Source organism: Volvox carteri, assembly GCF_000143455.1.
Source record: "Volvox carteri f. nagariensis unplaced genomic scaffold VOLCAscaffold_30, whole genome shotgun sequence".
NCBI lineage: Eukaryota > Viridiplantae > Chlorophyta > Chlorophyceae > Chlamydomonadales > Volvocaceae > Volvox > Volvox carteri.
In genome coordinates, this window is record NW_003307573.1 from 407,967 (window position 1) to 425,293 (window position 17,327).

At 55.4% G+C, this 17,327-nt stretch overlaps 3 protein-coding genes across 3 annotated transcripts; 2 read left to right on the plus strand and 1 right to left on the minus strand.

Moving 5' to 3' along the window:
• Positions 1-778: 778 nt before the first annotated feature.
• Positions 779-9,131, minus strand: VOLCADRAFT_62618 (uncharacterized protein; the record flags this gene model as incomplete). Its single annotated transcript, XM_002952525.1, has 13 exons — positions 779-925; positions 2,011-2,120; positions 2,662-2,836; positions 3,761-3,907; positions 4,346-4,429; positions 4,911-4,960; positions 5,354-5,534; positions 6,137-6,214; positions 6,743-6,847; positions 7,652-7,804; positions 8,529-8,666; positions 8,927-9,004; positions 9,096-9,131. Coding segments are annotated over 13 exons (1,482 nt in total), but the record flags the coding sequence as incomplete, so codon positions are not given.
• A 2,344-nt stretch (positions 9,132-11,475) lies between these two features.
• Positions 11,476-12,939, plus strand: psaF (chloroplast precursor). Its single transcript, XM_002952454.1, has 5 exons — positions 11,476-11,533; positions 11,596-11,844; positions 11,920-12,090; positions 12,183-12,354; positions 12,622-12,939. Exons 1-5 carry the CDS (start codon positions 11,504-11,506, stop codon positions 12,771-12,773), a joined length of 774 nt encoding a protein of 257 aa, XP_002952500.1. The 5' UTR covers positions 11,476-11,503; the 3' UTR covers positions 12,774-12,939.
• A 522-nt stretch (positions 12,940-13,461) lies between these two features.
• On the plus strand, positions 13,462-16,621 carry VOLCADRAFT_93190 (uncharacterized protein; the record flags this gene model as incomplete). The annotated part of the gene is made up of 10 exons (XM_002952455.1): positions 13,462-13,556; positions 13,656-13,847; positions 14,060-14,120; positions 14,182-14,197; positions 14,276-14,619; positions 15,028-15,182; positions 15,393-15,429; positions 15,593-15,635; positions 15,751-15,935; positions 16,559-16,621. The coding sequence occupies 10 exons, from the start codon at positions 13,462-13,464 to the stop codon at positions 16,619-16,621; spliced, it is 1,191 nt and encodes a 396-aa protein (XP_002952501.1).
• Positions 16,622-17,327: the final 706 nt, after the last annotated feature.

Genomic DNA, 17,327 nt, shown 5'->3' on the forward strand with positions numbered 1-17,327 from the left:
GCGCATGACCCAAACTCGCTAATCACGTTCTTGATAATTTTTTGCCTGCACCCAGCACCCGCACCTGCACCCTCTAGCACTACTGACGCCACGGAACGACGGCCTCCCTCCCTTGTGTCGCCCTTCAACCCCTGTCATGATGCACGATACACAAATCCCTCCACCGCACTGCACATGGGATTGCAAGAACGACGGAACTGTAGGTACCATCACGGAAGTCAATACGAACATCCACTCCGTGCCCAGTCATCCGACCTCATTCAGGAAACCCAAACCCTCCGTCAACCCCCCTGGCGCCTCCGTACACCACACAACACGACAAGGATCACACGCTCCACGCTATATGTTTCGCCCGCCTGCGCTGTGGGTGTCTGCGAGACCGTGCATCTCTCCCCACTACCTTCATAAACCGCCTCATACGCGTCCCTGTTACCAGAAATCAAATGCCAAAAGCTACAGTACCAAAAGCAACGCAAACACCAAAAGTAACGTAGGCCCCCAAGCAACGTAGGTCACTGTCATGCCCAATAAATGACTGCGAACAGGGCCCCTCTTTCACAGGCTTCTCCTTCCCAAGGCCCTAATCCGCCTTGATATTTTAAATACGCGCTAGAATCCGCGCCGGAGGACACGAGTCCAGGTGGATCAACCCAACTACTAACCCAACGTGTTCCAGCTTAATCAAGTCCAGCTCAGGCTCGGGCTCGGGCTCGGCTGGCCTCCGCGCTGGGCTGAGTTGAGCTGTACTCTACCCTGTTAGCTTAGCTGTTGTAGCCATTCAGCTCATGGTGGGGAAGGCGATAACATCGCGAATGGACGGACTGTCCGTGAGCAGCATTACCAGCCGGTCCACTCCGATGCCAAGGCCTCCAGTCGGCGGCATGCCGTACTCGAGTGCCGCGATGAAATCCGTGTCCAGAGCCACCTGATGCAACGGCGACGGTGCCAATGGGGTGACGGTGTTCCTCTTTCACCAAAATCTTAACTGTCGAGGGGGGGGCTAACCAGGGCGCATGCACGCATTCGCGAAAAGACAGGGGTTTCACGGCACCCGTAGGGTTTCCTGACGCGCTCGCTTCCCAGTGCTGATCAGTAATTTGCCCAGACCACAGTCCGAACCGACATGGACCATAACTCCCCCTGTGGCCTGCACCCTGGACCCCCTTCGCCCAGGGTTGGGCTGCCAACAACCCCCCGACCAGTTAGCCAACGCGGAGGAAGGGGACAGCAACGACCCGGTCAAGATCCCGGATCGCCCCCTATACCCCTAAAACACCCTATCCCAAACCCCACCTTGATATCCTGTAACCCAGCTGTTTGAATTCCCCGGCGCCCTTAAAACTCACCAGAGCATGCCCACTATGTCCACATGCCCCCTTCACCCACCCATCCACCTACCTCATATTCGTCGTCGTCCGCCCCCGGGGGCGCCTCCTGCCCTGCAGCCTGGGCCTCAAGCTTGGCCTGCGTGCAGCGGGGGAGGGTTGAGAGGTACGGACTGTGAGGTAAGGGGTATCGTGTGCAGGGATGTGTTCAGAAGGTTGCAGTGCTGGGGAACCACACGCAGAGAACGGTGAAAACGGGAAAGGTGGGAAGGGCAGGGATAGGTTCGCGTTGACGATAGGGTCTAAGGGTTTACTGGGCGTCTTGTGCTTTGCGTACCACAACGCAAAGCACGAGTTGCGGCGGGGAGCGAGAAGGATTACAGTAATAAGAAAATGGCAGGGACGCGCACAGTCCCTGGCAATTCGAAATTTTCAGTTTACTCCGACACGCGTAGTCGATAGTCAGATAACTATTTCGTTATATGGTTTCATCCATTTCCGCCCCCAAACAACCAGGCTCGGAGCTTTCTCCCAATCGCGTTTGGTGTCTTAACGGGGGGGGGAGGAAATCATGTGCCAGGAAATTAGAAATGAACCGCCGGCGTCCAAAGCCCGAAACTGCAGGAGTCCTAAGGAGAGAGCCTCCTCTACTTCCGCCGTCGCCTCTCTCGCCCAGCCTCTGCACCTTTTGCCGCTCCTGAAATGCAGCGTTGTGTCTTGCCACCTGGGCCTCGAACCTGGCCCGCTGGTCCACCGGGTCAGTCAGCTCGGAGAAGGCGTTGGCGTGCTCGCGACCTGTGGAGGGAGGACGGCGGGAGGAGTATTAAGGGGTTATATGCGAACGTCAAAAGAGGCGATTACCGGCGTCCAGAGCACCAACTGACGGAGTTTAGAGGAGGGGAAAGGAAAACGGAGGAAATCAGTGGAAGGGGAATGAAGGGAAGAGGGGAAGAGGAAGGACAGGTTCATAATGCACGAGGCTGCACGGGACACATCGTGACGGCACGGATATACCGTGATGGCACATCCATCCGAAAGACAACAATCACAACGCACCGTCAGGAAGGAAAAGAGCCCATGAAGTCAGCCCAATCCTTTTCTCCCCCGCCCCTTCCTCCCTCCCGTGAGTGTTTGGTCCTCCCTCCTGGTGCGAGTACCGGAGTACGGACCTGATGCTTGCCAAGCCACCCCGATTTGAAAAGGTCTTATGCCCCCTGGGCCCCCCAAACCAATTTGTTGATTCCCCCGGCATTTTGCTTTCATCCACGCCCTGGCGCCCTCACGCGCCTCCTAACCCCAATCCTGCCGCCCGCGGTGAGCTCCACCTAGCTCGCACCGTAGATGAAGAGCTCAAACCTCTCCGTGACCCCCGGTTTGGATCTGTGTGGCTTGGCCAGCGGGGAAATCTCCACCGGGTGCTCCAGCACGAAGGTGGGCTGCACCAAACCCGCCTCGCCCACCGCCTCAAACATCTCATTAAGCAAGTGGCCGAGGGAGGGCGCGGAGCGGACCTGCGGGGAAGAGGGCGACGAGCATACGGAGGGGAGGATTCGGGTGGAAGAGTTCGGTTTGGCTTGGTTGGTTTGAATGAGATGGAAAAGCGAGAAGGAAATGCGAGAGAGGGAAATGCGAGAGAAGGAAATGCTAATTGAAAAATGGTGCCATGTGCAGTATGATGAAAGCCAGACAAGACAAGCGATAGCCAACAAGGTGGCGCGCGTTCTGGATTGAAACAAGAGGTGTGAAAGAGCCTTCCTGTGTCATGCCAACACAGACACACGCACCCACACCCACACAAACTCACGCACGCATAGGGCATAGCCGTGCTGCAAGAACACGCAGTACATGGGGCATGTCTGCCCCACTCGCACCTTAGTCAGGGACTTGCGGACCTCCCTGTCGGGGTGCGCCTGCAGGGCCCGAGAGTGCGGGTCGCGGATAACGGGCGGCCCAGCATATCCGATCACGAAGGAACGGGATAAAAGACCAAGGCGCGAATAGTCGGGCAGGAGCCGCAGGATTGGAAGGTTAGGAAAAAACACTGCCGGCCATTTTCCCGACATGATCCAGGCAGACGCAAACGGCCCTGCCGATAACGTACTAGGAAAGAAATTGCCTGTACAGGGTTACCGACAGGACAGCTGAGCACCAGGAGTGCAGGTGTGCGAATAAGGAGGCGGAACGGGGAAGATAATGACCATGCTGACGGGAACCCAGTGGCAGCGACAGTGGCGCTCAAAAGTGCTTCCACATCAGGAAGTTGGTCGTACACCACCCAACAAGGAGCCAGCCCCCATCAGCATGGGCAGACGACAGACAAACACACATACACACAGACAGACGGATAGGCAGAGAGACAGACGGATAGACAAGACGGGTTAAACGGTACGTACCAGCAACGCCGCCTCTGCCGCTGCGCGGGTCTCCTCAAGTACCGCTGCAGCCGCCTCGGCGCTGCCCACCTGACGAGCGGCCGCCATCGCGGCTTCAAAGTCGAGCCCGCACGCCTCACGAACCAGATCCGCCATGGTGACGCGGCGGAAAGGCTGGGAGAAATCAATAGCCACGCCCTGATATGACACCTGAGTGCAGCGCACCGCGTACAGAGCGCAGCGAACGGCAACAGGAAGAAGCAGGGAAAGCATTTTGAGATATTGGGACGGGGAATACAGATGGGATTAGGCAGTTGTTTGATTGTGAAGTACAACGTGGAAGAGGAACTGGGCGCCCCAGTTGCCAAACCCTCCCACTGTCCCACCAGGTCCGCAGCTTTTGGACAGACACAGACACAGCACAGCACAATATGCTCATTCATTTACTCACTGGTGCATTTAGCGGGCCCCGTGCTGTCCTAATCTCGCCGCCATACCTCTGGGAAAGCGCAGCAAGGCGGCTGAGACCGCTCACTCGCATCGTGCCCCACACACGCACAAGTGGCGCCCGCCTGTGCGCCAGGTCACCCCGACTCTCATTCATACCACGTGCCCCTCCCCCCCCTTACCACCCCACCCCACCCCCACCTGTGCCGAGCCCCGGACCTCCATTGCACACACCCGGATCAGCTCCTCAGTCAGGTTCATCATGTCATTGTAGTCGGCATATGCCTGAGGGGCCCCGCGCGGATGCGGCAGGTGGAATGACATGCAAAATTGCAAAACCGTTGTCTGCAGGTGTTGGGGATTGAGACAGTTACGTGCGCTGGCGAATAAAATAAGGATGCGCCGGAGGGCCAATCGTTTCGGACCGTATCTATAGTTTTGCAGCCTTTAATAACAACACGAGACTCGGTTCCTTGCTCCGGGATGTGGTGGACGGTACGTGTGAGTGTGGCGGGAAGGGGAATGGGCGGTGGAGGGTCTTCCCCCCCCCCATCCATGCGGCGACAAAAGGCCTAACTAGCTAAAAGCTTGGGACGAGAGAGGAGCAATGGGGGGAGGGATAATTATCGGAAGGCTGCGAGGCGCATTCAAGAGGCGGGGGCCAGTCAAGAGGGGACCAATAGAGTGGCAGGGGAGTAGGGTTCAATAAAGGAAAACATGGCAACCCGGCCAACGCCAACGTCTCCCCTCCATCATCCGCACAAACCTGGTAAATCTCGACTGATGTAAACTCGGGGTTATGGCGGCTGGAGAGCCCTGGAGGAGAACGGAAAAGGGTGGCTTAGGAGGCAGCGTAGTAGTAAAGGTCATCAAGTTAGCCGGACTACTAGCGACTACATCCTTTCAGTACTTTCCGTACCTACGGCTCCTCATCCTTTCAGTAGCTACAGCTTGTCTGCACTACAGCAAAGTGTCGGTAACGCAATGGGGCTTTACTTCCAGAGCCATGGGTCGATGATTTCATCGCTTAGGAATCCGGTATTTCGAACTTTAGACGCCGGCAGTTCACTTTCTGATTTCCTTGCACATGATTTCCCCCCCTCAGGGCGGTCTCCTCTGGGAACCCGCGACAGGTGACCCTTTACTTTTTGCATGTATTCCTGTGTGGCACCTTGTGGGGCCGTCCCGTCGCTACCATGACTGTCTCACCCTCGTTGCGGAACACGCGGCCCAGCTCGAACACCCGTTCGAATCCGCCTACTACCATCCTTTTCAGGTGCAGCTCCGTGGCGATGCGCAGTGTCAGGTCCCGGCCCAGGGAGTTGTGGAAGGTGCGGAAGGGCCTCGCGTCCGCACCGCCAGCAACTGACTCCAACACGGGCGTCTCAACCTGCAACAGAAGTTGGAGGGAATAAAATGAAAGCGTGCAAAAATGCAATCATTAATCTTGATGTCCCAGGCAAATTACAGGTGGTCAAGTATTTTGCAAGTTCGAAGGGGTTTAGGGTTTAGGAAGACTACATCATGAGCAGGGTTGACGTTTAAGAAATGCGATTGGGCTTGGGGTATGGTGGAGGAAAAGGAAAATGAGTATGCAACAGCTGTGGATTAGGATGGAATAGCTGTGGATAGGGCTTTGGGATGGTGCAGGGTAGGTTGCATGTGGGGCATGAGGAGGTACCCACCGGACATCCCGCGGATTGCTGAGCGGCTGAGCCCCGAAGCGTGCCTAAGCGTGCCTAAGCGACAACCCTTCCCCCGGTCCTTGGCCCCCCTTTCAACGTCAGATTTCGTAACACAGAGGTTCCCCTGGGGGCTGCTTCGTCTGCAAAGATGCCTTTTGTAAAACACACCCAACCTGCCTGCCCCGCCAGTCGACCAGCCAAATAACAACTATTCTGCCGGCCAGACATCGAAGTACTAGGTGGGCATGCACTGCATGGAGGCAAGCTCTAGATAATCCCCTTCATTAGCCGGCCACGACGTTCCTACCTCAATGAAGCCCCGGTCCTCCAGCTGCCGCCGCAAAGTGGAGATGATGCGGGAGCGGGCTCGGAATGTGTCACGAACCTGTAAGAAGGCGTGACGCGCGCGCGTGTGTGTGTGTCTCTCTCTGACGTATAGGCCCAGTTCTCTGCCCAAAGGGCGCCTCAAGAGACAGGTTAAGGCTGTTGCGCGTGCGCGTACATGTGGAAGATGTGACTGGTCGGGTGATTCGCACACAACCTCTAACGCGGCGAAGTTAAGGGCACTGTGCGGCTTGGGGTTCGGCCAAGCTTTTCCCATGCCCCTCTCACGACTCCCTGAGAGCTTGGGCCGCGCATAACTCCCCCTGAGCCACATCGGAACGGCTCAGCCCCCGCCCCTACACCGCCCCGGCTGCGTAGCCGTTGAAGTACCGCCACCGACCGGCCGACTGACCCACGGGTCTGCTCAGCACCCGTCAGCCCGATGGAGCTGAGCGGATGTGAGCCTACAAAGCGACCCACGGATCGGCCCAGTAAAGTCTTAGGGGTATGCTTGCAGGTCCGCGCGCTCCAAATCCCATGAACCGAATCCCTCTTGGCTCCGCCCAACACATTCTATGGCCTCACCCACCTCAGCCGTCATGATGAGGTCCAGGTACCTCTGGCGGTAGCGCTTCTCCACATCGGACAGTCCGTGCCATTTGTCCGGGAGGGGCAACAAAGACTTCGTCAGCACCTGGTCGGGGATGGGGAGGCAGATTTTAAGGTAAACATCAGGTAAGGCATAAGACGTAAGCAACCCAAATCACAGAAGTCGAAAGGCCAGCCGCCAATTTCCCCCCCCTCCATTCCCAGCTCCAGATACATAAGGGAGGGGTGGTCGGGTAAGGGACGGATTACCGCGGAGGATGGGCGGGAGAAAGGAAGGAAGATATAGGAGTGGAGTACAATGCAGCTGTGCCTGTACAAGCAGCCAAGGCGCTAGCAGCCCCAGAGAATGGCCGTAGGGATGTGTGGTTGTGTAGGGGCCCCATGGTCCAAGTTGGCTTCGTGCTTAGCTGGTGCTTAGTTTTAAGTTGTCTCCAAGAAGGCAGGACCATTCAGGTTGCATGGGGCCCTAACTTGCACAAAGTGCCGATGATATACGGAATCTGATACAGTACAGATTCGGATCTGTGAATGCGCGAATCTCCAATTCCGGTAACGGACCCAACGGAACAAATCGTAATGGCACCGACCACCGCCCGTTGTAAGAGCCTGCAGACCATCATCTGCTAGTTGGGTGGTCAGCCTGATATCATGAAGAGGAAGGGAAAGCCAGGGAAATTACCAGGATTGCTCCCAAACGGCTGTACCCAATACCTGTTCCGGCACCCTCATTTCCTCCATCCCCTCGGCGCTCGCGTGCGTAACCCCCAGGCCACGTGGCAATCAGTAGCACCACCCAGCTCCAGCTCCAGTCCCGCCCCACTCCCTCAGACACCAGCCCAGGCCTCATCTTAAACTCCTCTCCCCCTACAGCAACACACGCCCCTCCCACCTGCATGCCGGTGGCCACCACAGACAGCTCCCCTTTCTCCGTGCGCTTCACGGTTCCGGAGCAGCCCACTATGTCGCCCACATCCACCAGCCCCTTGACGGTGTTGAAGCCCTCGTTCTGGGAAGCATCCAGCCGGGTGCGATCCACGTAGAGCTGCGTGGCGGAAAGAATCGGGGCCGCGGGTAAATAAGTTAAATCCAAACGAAATTGTGGTCGGCGCGGTTGCACAGATATAGGTGCCCCCGGGTGCAGTCTGGGGACCGGGGTGGGTAGATAGGGCGGAAGAAGCACCGGGATGCCTGCGGGGTTGGGGTTGGTGGGGTTGGGGTTGCCTCTCCAGTCCCGGGGTTGGTGGGGTTGCCTCTCCAGTCTGCGAGGGCTTTTTGCTGAGGGTTCTGGCCGTGGTATGGAAGGAAGGGTGGGCACCGAGCCGACCCACGTTGGCCCACACCACGCAAACGCGGCCTCAGCGATTAGCAGTCATTCACACCAAGGCGACTGCCTAGTTTGGCTGCTCCGGACGGAAAATGGAATGAGCAGATAGTACAGCAGATAGCAGCTAGTAGCTTTATTTACCATCCTTGCGCATTAACCTCCATTCCTTTGATGTCTTCTAGCCGATACGAGAGCAGGGGCCAGGTAGAAACTGAAGTAAATGATAACCCATTTTCCCAAGCTCTGAGTAACTCCCTCTCTCCTGCCCCTAAAACAACAAAACCCTACGTCCTGATCTGGGTCATCGCGTCCCCGCTTCCCACAAAGGAGAGCACCGGCAGCCTCGGACAGGGCCCCCAATCCCCAAATTCATAAACTCCTTCGGGTACCCTAGGCTCCAGGGCGCATGCTGACCGGCTGTGCAAGCGGGCATGGTCCCCACCTGAATCTGTCCCTTGTCATCCCGCAGGCTGAGGAACGCCAATTTGCCCATCACCCGTTTGGCAAGCACTCGCCCCGCCACGGCCACCAGCGTGCCTGCCTCATCCTCAGCGCCATTGGGTAGAGAGGCGTACAGGTCCTGGGGATTGCATAGTTTGCAGAAGTTCGGATCAGGGGCAGGAGGAGCTTGGGAAAATTGGTGCTGGGCGAGCTAAGTGCGAGAGCTACATTAGTAGATGAAAGACGTTTAGACGTGGGGAATGCTGCGTCCCTGGCAGGTAGCTTTGGATTGGGTATCACCGCAAGGCCCCTTCCTTATATAGCTTAAGTCAGATTGTAATCCGTGTACAAAAAACGTAAGTAGGCTACGAAATCCATGCCACCTTCCTCAGCACGTACCTGCAAGTCTTTCGTGAAATGCGTGCGGTCGAACCCATATGCATATGGTTCTTGACCCAGCCCGCGAAGATCTTGAACCTGTCCAAATTTAGGATAGTTTTGCTCGATAAATCGGCGACACATAGAATTATGACGAGACTATGCCGGAATGGCTGTTGACGAGCCGCACCTTTTTCAATCGGACGTCGCGAATTTCCTCTGGAGACGAGGCACTTTGCGCCACCTTCTGGTCCAATTTCTTTCCGCTTTGCTTCTTGGCCAAATTGCCACCTGGTGCTTCTTGCACCTCAGCCTTGTCGGCCGGCTGGACGGCCCGACATGTTACCAACCTGTATACATATTCAATACACTGCTTTTAGATTTTATAATCGGCGAATACGATTTTAAAGACACAACCTAAAGCACACTGACCTCCCATGCTTAAGGACAGGCCGCAAGCTTCGTAGGCGTTGCTGTGGTTCAGGTAGAGCCTTCGAATTCAGCATTGTAAATCGTCACAGATGCTATATGGAGCTATGGAAAAAGCGTCCTAGTCCCAGTTCAGAGCCGCGCTAGTTACGGTACGACAACCAAATTTGCCAGCAGGAAAACACATACCTGTCGAGTGGTGCCGAACACGCCGTGGATTGCAAGTAACAATGAGCGACGTGTGATATAAATGCATAGCTACGTACACAACCACTGCTTCCGTGAGACGGGGACGGCGAAGATTACGAAACCGTCACAACCGTTGCCGAACCGCGTCACGGTTTGCAGGTGTCTTGCGTCCGCTCCAAATGCCCAGCCCCCCCCCATCTTTCCAGCCCCATACCTACACTGTGCCTATGACTGCGGGCTTACTGCTTGATATTATTGAATGTTGTATATGGCCGCATGAACGTGTCCCCCTAGTAGCCCGTATTTGCGACCTATCCGTACAAACCGGCTTTTGAAGGGTTCCCAAATCCCCGTTTATTGCACCGGCTGCCGTAAAACTCCCATAATAGCAATAAACAGACCCGCAAGGCAGTGCGAGCACAACTTCCCTCCACAACCCGGCCTTGCTCTCCGATGGTCGCCTCCACCTCGTGCGTACATGTCTCCTAAAAAAAATCCTTTCTCATAATGACACCCCAAAGGAATGGACGTCGCATTCCGCTAGACGCTGGCTGTGCAGACTTGGTGCTACTGGACAAATGCAGAGGAATGCCGTCACCCCACAGGGCCCCTGCATATCAATGCCTCAGCAGTGTTTAGATGCGGGTAGCACCAAGGATCCGGTTAGATCCATGTGACGTCCTTCACCAAAACGTGTTTTCCCATAGGAGTGTGGCTTCGTTGTCATCCTTAGTAATTCGTTGGCACCCGGGATTGCCTGAGGGTAAGGGTTATCTATGTTCCTTAAGGACACCGAGACGCCTTAAACAGAACGGCTTTACTGGAAATAGGGCCAACGAATCGCAGCGCATGCAGGTAGTAATCACATCCTTCCATCCACAGCCCCGTATGTCAGTGCTGGGTGGATCAATCGTGTTCCCCTCATCGTTTGCCGGTACATTGGATGAGGGTCTAGATTAAAGCTGTCAGATCTATGGATACTTTCTCAGCAGCGAACGTTACATTCCCGTTGCGTTTGCACAGAAGATCCTGTTGCAGCGACGGTTTGTTCGCCTTATAACAGTTTGTCTCGACCTCACTCCGCAGCCCCCCCAATGGTTATGGCACTTCCCGTGAGCTGCATGGTATCAGTGGAAACAAGAAAGTTCAGCGTGCTGCAATCCTGATTACCAGCCTTGGCCAGCCCTAGCTACCCCACACCCTTCCAAGTTTGCACCGAAACTCCACAGTCGCCTTCTCGATAGCAAACGCAAAAGAATAGGCATTACAGCAACGCTGCATAAGGTGTGCACGTGTTTTGGCTACGACCCGGGATGTGGGATACAAAGCTGGCTGTGTAACGAACTGTGACCTTGCCAATTTTGGCCCACCCCTGTCCCTCACACAGTAACAGTTCCCATTCATGCGCCTGGTATTCTGAGGTGCAAGCAATTGGTAACTTGCAGTCCGGGACTATGTCTCAAACCCTTCATTGTATGAACGTTACTAAGAGTCAGGTGGACGCAAACAGCATCGACCAAGCGGACCGGACTCGTCACGGCGTGGAACAGATACCATGAAGATAACTTGTTATGACAATAGGTGCAGAGGAGAGCGCTTCCATTACCTTATGACAACGTGGCCTCCTATAGGGGAAAACATGCACAACGCTTCTCCCCTGGGAACCAGATGCAAGCTGCACCAAGGTTAACTGCCTTCGTGTTTACATGTATTAAAGTATTATCAAATGTTCAATAATCTGATCATTGCACGATTAGCCTTGCTTGACGTCAACAAATTCATACAGCGCTACGTATCGAGGAGCGCTAACAAATTGGATGATAAGTGTGAAAATTTATACAGTTGTTGAATACGGGGAGGCCTGGGAGAAAATGGCATTCGGAGGGATCTCCAGGGAGGGAACGGGATCTCGCGTCCTTTGTCTCAAGAAGGCCAGGTTTCGCTGCAGACATCGTGACCAGCAAACCCGCACATTCCAAGATGGCCATTGCTCTGCGCACTCCCGCTGTGGTAGGATTTGTTGATTAGGGAACGACCATAGGTTCACGTTTAACACTGGCAATCGTCCGCAGGCCTCCCCCGCTGCGCGCGTTGCTGCGCCGCGCCGGGCTGTACGCATTGTCTGCCAGGCGCAGAAGAACGATGCCGCTGTTCAAGTTGGCACTGTTCTGGCAGCCACCACCCTGGCTGCAGCGATGAGCCTTGCCTCGCCGTCCGCTGCGCTTGCGGACATCGCGGGCCTGACCCCCTGCTCGGAGAGCAAGGCTTACGCTAAGCTGGAGAAGAAGGAGATCAAGACTCTTGAGAAGCGTCTGAAGCAGGTGGATATCGCAACTACGTACGTCTCTTGTAAGCTACAATGGTGATGTAAAGGAAGCTACTATTTTTCTGCGCAGTACGAGGCCGACAGCGCTCCTGCTTTGGCTCTGAAGGCTACCATTGAGCGCACAAAGAACCGGTTCGCTAACTACGCGAAGGCCGGTCTGCTGTGCGGCAACGATGGCCTTCCTCATCTGATTTCCGACCCTGGCCTGGCACTGAAGTATGGCCATGCTGGCGAGGTCTTCGTAAGTCACTATGGGTGTCGACTTTGGGTTCGTAATGTTGGTTAGTCCAGGTGCTGACTTCTCGTGTGGTGATGTTGGTTCCCCCTGTGCAGATCCCCACCTTCGGCTTCTTGTACGTTGCCGGTTACATTGGCTACGTCGGCCGTCAGTACCTGATCGCCGCCCGGTCGGCCGCTAAGCCCACTGATAAGGAGATCATCATTGATGTGCCGCTGGCTGTGCGCCTGGCCTGGCAGGGTGCGGGCTGGCCGCTGGCTGCCGTCCAGGTATGCAGTGGAGCCTGAAAACATAGGCTTCATTTGTGGGTTCAGTGGGTTTGTTTCTTTGGGTTATTTACCTAAGGGACTTCGACATTATGAAAGGCCAATTGTGTTTTGGGGACATGTTTCCATTATGAGGTCGATGGTTGATCTCCCGAGGTTATCAGGTTTGGGGTTGGGGTTTGAACCATCGCATCTGTAGTTATGAGCTTGGGTGCGTAAGCGTTGTAGTCTGCGTGTACTTACAGAAACCTGCGGTGTTGTGTGTGCAGGAGCTGCGTGCTGGCACCCTCACCGAGAAGGAGGAGAACATTACCGTCAGCCCGCGGTAAATGTCTACAATGGCATCAGTTTTGTTTAGAAATGGCGCCATCGTTCTTGAAGACTTCGTTTCCCGGTGGACGTAGTGCACATACCTTCTGACATGCAAGAATTCTTGCGTTGATCGGTCTAGCTGTTGACATCCAGCCTGTAGGTGACAGATCCAGGTGGAGTGTTGCATGGGTTACGTGGTAGGCTAGGAGTGCGGCTGTTTTAACAGTTGGGCAGTCCACATACGCACCGTCGTACGTGGATTTGACTGATACCATGTAACTGTGATTTTGGCTTGAATTACGATCCCTTACGATTCATTTGAGTCTCATTCTGGGCTTTGGAATCGTATTTCCTCTGGATCTGGAAATAAGGCTATGGAATTGGAGTGGTGTGACTACAGCTGGCCATGCGTACGGAACGTTAGCAGCATTCCTGAGTAGAACAAAGATGAGCAAACACAACCTACTAAGAATCTCTTGGATTTGGGGTATTCGATAGGACTACATTCGTAAATGGAAGCCGAACCAAGCAGTTATGAAGACAAGCTGATGATATGTCCAGTTCCTACAGCGGAAGTGATCATGAATCAATTAAAATCTCCCTAAACACTAAAATCCGCCTTGTTGACGGTTAGGTCGTTAATGTAAGACATTTAACTCTCATTGTTAGTAGGCACGACAATGTTGGGCAGTTATAATCGCTTCGAATGAAGAATATAAAGTTAAAGCACTGCAACGCTATTGTATAGTACCCTCCGTTTTATACAACCTCGGAACTTAAGGAACTATAGTGCACTATGCCGAATGCGCAAGAGACCTTTAGGAACGCGGGATGGACAATTCGGACAGTGACTGGTCCCATTATGGGTGATAAAGATATGGACGAATACCGGTGAGCGCAGCTGTCGAAGGTGCTCCAGAGCTGCAGCGCTATCAGATGGCCCACATGAGCACAAAGTCATTTCTTCATTTCCGACTGGTTCCCCGCTAGGCGGATATTGTCGGCCATGGTGCTGCCGGAGATGGTCTTCGCCCAGAACCGTGTTGAACTTGTCCATGAAGCAAGCGGAACGGTCATATCCTTCAACGCTCTGGATGCACTCAAGGGGTGGAAGCATGAGGACTTGCCGCCTCTTCAAGTCCGTGTGGCAGAGGCAAGTATGCTGGCGCCAGCTGGCCGCCAGTGAGAAGCTGCTACTGGTACCCTCCACGCTGCCACTGGTCTGGGCCCTTCCCATAGGTTGAGTGTAGGTCCTATCTAGAGTCTTGTCCTTCCCTGTCGAAGCATGGATAGCTGGTAGACCAAGAAGTGCGACACGGCCGCAGGTTCCCGCGGCTATCATGGGTTCCACTGCGGGGAGCCTCTTGCTGTCGGTGACTGTTTGCCTGGTGCAGCCCACACTTCTGCCACACACTTTCGGGAAGATCGCCCGCCACCGGGGAATGCCGCCAACAAGTAGCGTCGCCGCTTGCCGGTCTATCCCCGTTTGCCTTACGATGCCACCTGGCTAATGCAGGAATGGCGCAAGGCCCGTGAGCATGAGATTCAACAACAAAGGGCAGTACAACTGACCTACGACTGGACATACACGACGCCCTACACATGCACAGTTACACAATCGGGGGCCTGTTATCAGGAAACGGCCCTCTCGCCAGCAGTACCAGCCGACCCCGCTGGCGTGCGGGGCATCCCGGACTTCGTCTGCGGAGCCGCCAGTACTGTAGCCCGGGGTAAAGACCCTGCACCTGCAACAACTCCTAGTGCTGCAGCTGTACCGTCCGTCGCAGATGCCTCCTATTCCACTGCTACAGCTCCGGATGTGTCGGGCAATGGGGCAGACAGCGTCGCTGACAGCGCGGGTGGCGTAGGCGTCTGCGTCCTATGGCAAACCACTACGGACCAAATCGACCGGGGCTTGCTCATGGACCGAGATCCTATCCTGTTCTACGGCGAGGTGAGGTCACCCTGCTGTAGCCAACTCCTGTAAGCTGTCCTCCTCCACGCTTTCCTCCGTAGCGGCCGGTGGACTACTCCGCTCAAGGACCGCGTCGACTCGCCCAAGCCATTTGGCCGCGGCCGCCGGGACAATCCTACAGCTGCGGCTGGGACTGGAACTATAGATAGGGTTTATAGGGAACTGGACGCCAGTACATCGTCTGCAGCAGCCGTGATGCCGCAGCCAAACGCCGCACAGACGACCGAACTCCCCTAGGTTCCGATCCATGGCTGCATAGGTTCCTATCTGCACTGGCTAGGTTCGACATGTGCCTGCAATGCTTTCGGGACCTCCGCAACGACCTGAAGCGGGGCTGGCTGTCAGGTTCCGGGCGGGGATATTTGGCCGTCTGCGGCGCCCATGCAGGTGCCGCTGTACGAGTCCGACCTGGACGACAACGGCGTGTGCTCCCTGACGGTGAAGCTGCGTGTGATGCCCCGCTGCTGGCTGGTGTTGCTGCGGCTGTGGGTGCGTGTGGATGGATCCATGGTCCGGCTGAGGGAGACACGGCTGTTCTGCAGGTGCGTGTGGATGTAGGCCCCCTAAAGATGGATATAGGGGGCCCCCGGGGGTGGGCGGCAGGGACGTGGGTTATCAGCGGTTTCAGGGTAATGTGGTGTCCCGTCTCCCTTGTTAGTTTATCGCCGTCGTTAGGATACCACCTCGGTCAATGAGGGTATTGCTGCGATGCGCTGGCCCCCCCCCTGCATCCTGTGCCTTTCCTCTCGCAGACATGACAAGCCGGAGAAGCGGCTCGAAGTGCTGCAGGTGGGGGGGAATGTCTGCATGCCCTATGGGCCTTTGTCAGCTCACTGGCAGCATGGTACTGAGCACTACCCGTGCGCACACGAGTGTCTGTGGGGCCCTCATTTTGCCTCTTTACATTACATGACGAGGGGGGCGTTCCTGTCCATCTCCGTCATGGACGCAGCGGCTAGCCGGACAGCGGCATGCGGACATGGATCGTGATGGCCGTGGGCGGTGGTTGCCGACAACCACCGGGATCACCTCACAGCAAATTGCCGCTTTCTTCGGCGGCCGCGGCCTCTTTGATCCGCACACGTCCGGTTGGAACCGCTGCGCCCGCAGGGCCGCACACCCGGCACTATCACTATTATCACCATGTTTTTCCAATAACGCCAAAGTCCGCCTCCTCTCCACCAACTCATACCAAGCAGGAAGTCAAGCACTGCGAGGGTAGCTTTGCTGAGTTGCGCTCCAGAGGAGCCCCGGACGAAGGGCCGTCGTACGCCGATGCGGACTCCGCGTCACAGGTAGCTTGGTGGGTTATTTGCTTTTCAGGAGGTAGAGTGCCAATACATGTACTTACCTGCTTTGTAATCACATTCCACTGTATCCTAGAGGCGTCCATTCACTGCATTTCGTGCTCGTGGCTTAGTTAAGAGCTTCTGGTGCCATCGGATGCTCATACCTGTAGCAACGAAGATGACTGACTTCTGTCATCATCGCACGTTCTTTGGTATCAGCTGCAATAGTGAGTTGCTGTCCCACGTCTTTGTCAGCCCCCTTTCAACCCGTAATGAGCTAAAGTGGGGCAGCCCCCAGAACGTCTCCTGCCTGTGATCGTTGCTTAACGTGATGCCGTATTGGTTCCCCTTGCCCCTCTCCCCCCATCCGTCTTTGTGAATATTAATTAGCTCGAGCTGTCGTTGAGCTGACCTTGTTATAGGCAGACACCTGACCTTACTGAGCCCGACAATATTCAGCCTCCTGGCCAAGAGGAAGCTGTCTCAGTTTTAACACGCTTTGCTGCCATGATAAACATAATAAACGCGTATTATGCTTCACCTATGTCATTTCAGAGCTCAAACAGAAAATGGTAAGAAGGGGCAAGGAATCGGCGTTTCTTCCATCTTACCTTCCCGCTCGGCTGCAGGTGCTTCAGGCGGTGGCGCCCGTGGGGCTGAAACTGCTGCAGACTCGCAAACTGCAGCTCTAGGATGTGGGGAAAAGCGCGAAAAAAGGCAAGTAAGATAGAGCGAGTGTTTGTGGGCAGGGGGAAACGTCGGGGCTGGCGCACAGGCCGGCGGGTTCGTGGAGAGTTTGCATACGCCTACACGCACACCTTCCGTACCTAAGGAACCACATCGTGGAACGACTGCACATACCTCGTGTCCCGCTCGGCTCGGCAGTGAGCTGCTGTTTGATTTCTGTGGGTCTATCACTATTGCACGTATCCAGGTCCCGTCAACGCAAGTGCGTGACATGCGTTTCGTTTTGGTCGGTCGAATGTGTCTATGCGGGCTCAAGCGTTGCTTCCGTCATGAGGAAAAGGCCTTCGTTTCCCTTTTGGTTTACCCTTGATTGAAAAATACCAGAGGTTTCAGTAATGGGAGCTTTGGGCTCGAGTTGCATGCCCGATGATCCTGTATCGTGTTATTGGGGTCGCGTCGTTGTCGGACGAGATGCTGGGCATTGGTTAGCCCCGGTTCCACGCAAGCTAAGGCGATCTGTATGCGAGGTCCGTTGGTGCTTTCGTGCATGTACCTCGTACGAATTGAAAGCGCCACGGGTGCATTTTACATTTGACGCGTATGAGGCGAGCAACGGTGTTTACTATGTTCGTATACTGGACGGAGTGTAACAGCCAGCGTGACTTGGGAGTGCTAAGCCTTGCTGTGGTTGAGTGGTTGAGCACGTCAAGT

Coding starts and splice junctions, on each gene's coding strand:
- psaF (XM_002952454.1), top strand. CDS start 11,504: ATGGCCATTGCTCTGCGCACTCCCGCTGTG. Junction 11,534..11,595: donor CTCTGCGCACTCCCGCTGTG/GTAGGATTTGTT, acceptor AATCGTCCGCAG/GCCTCCCCCGCTGCGCGCGT. Junction 12,091..12,182: donor GCCATGCTGGCGAGGTCTTC/GTAAGTCACTAT, acceptor CCCCCTGTGCAG/ATCCCCACCTTCGGCTTCTT.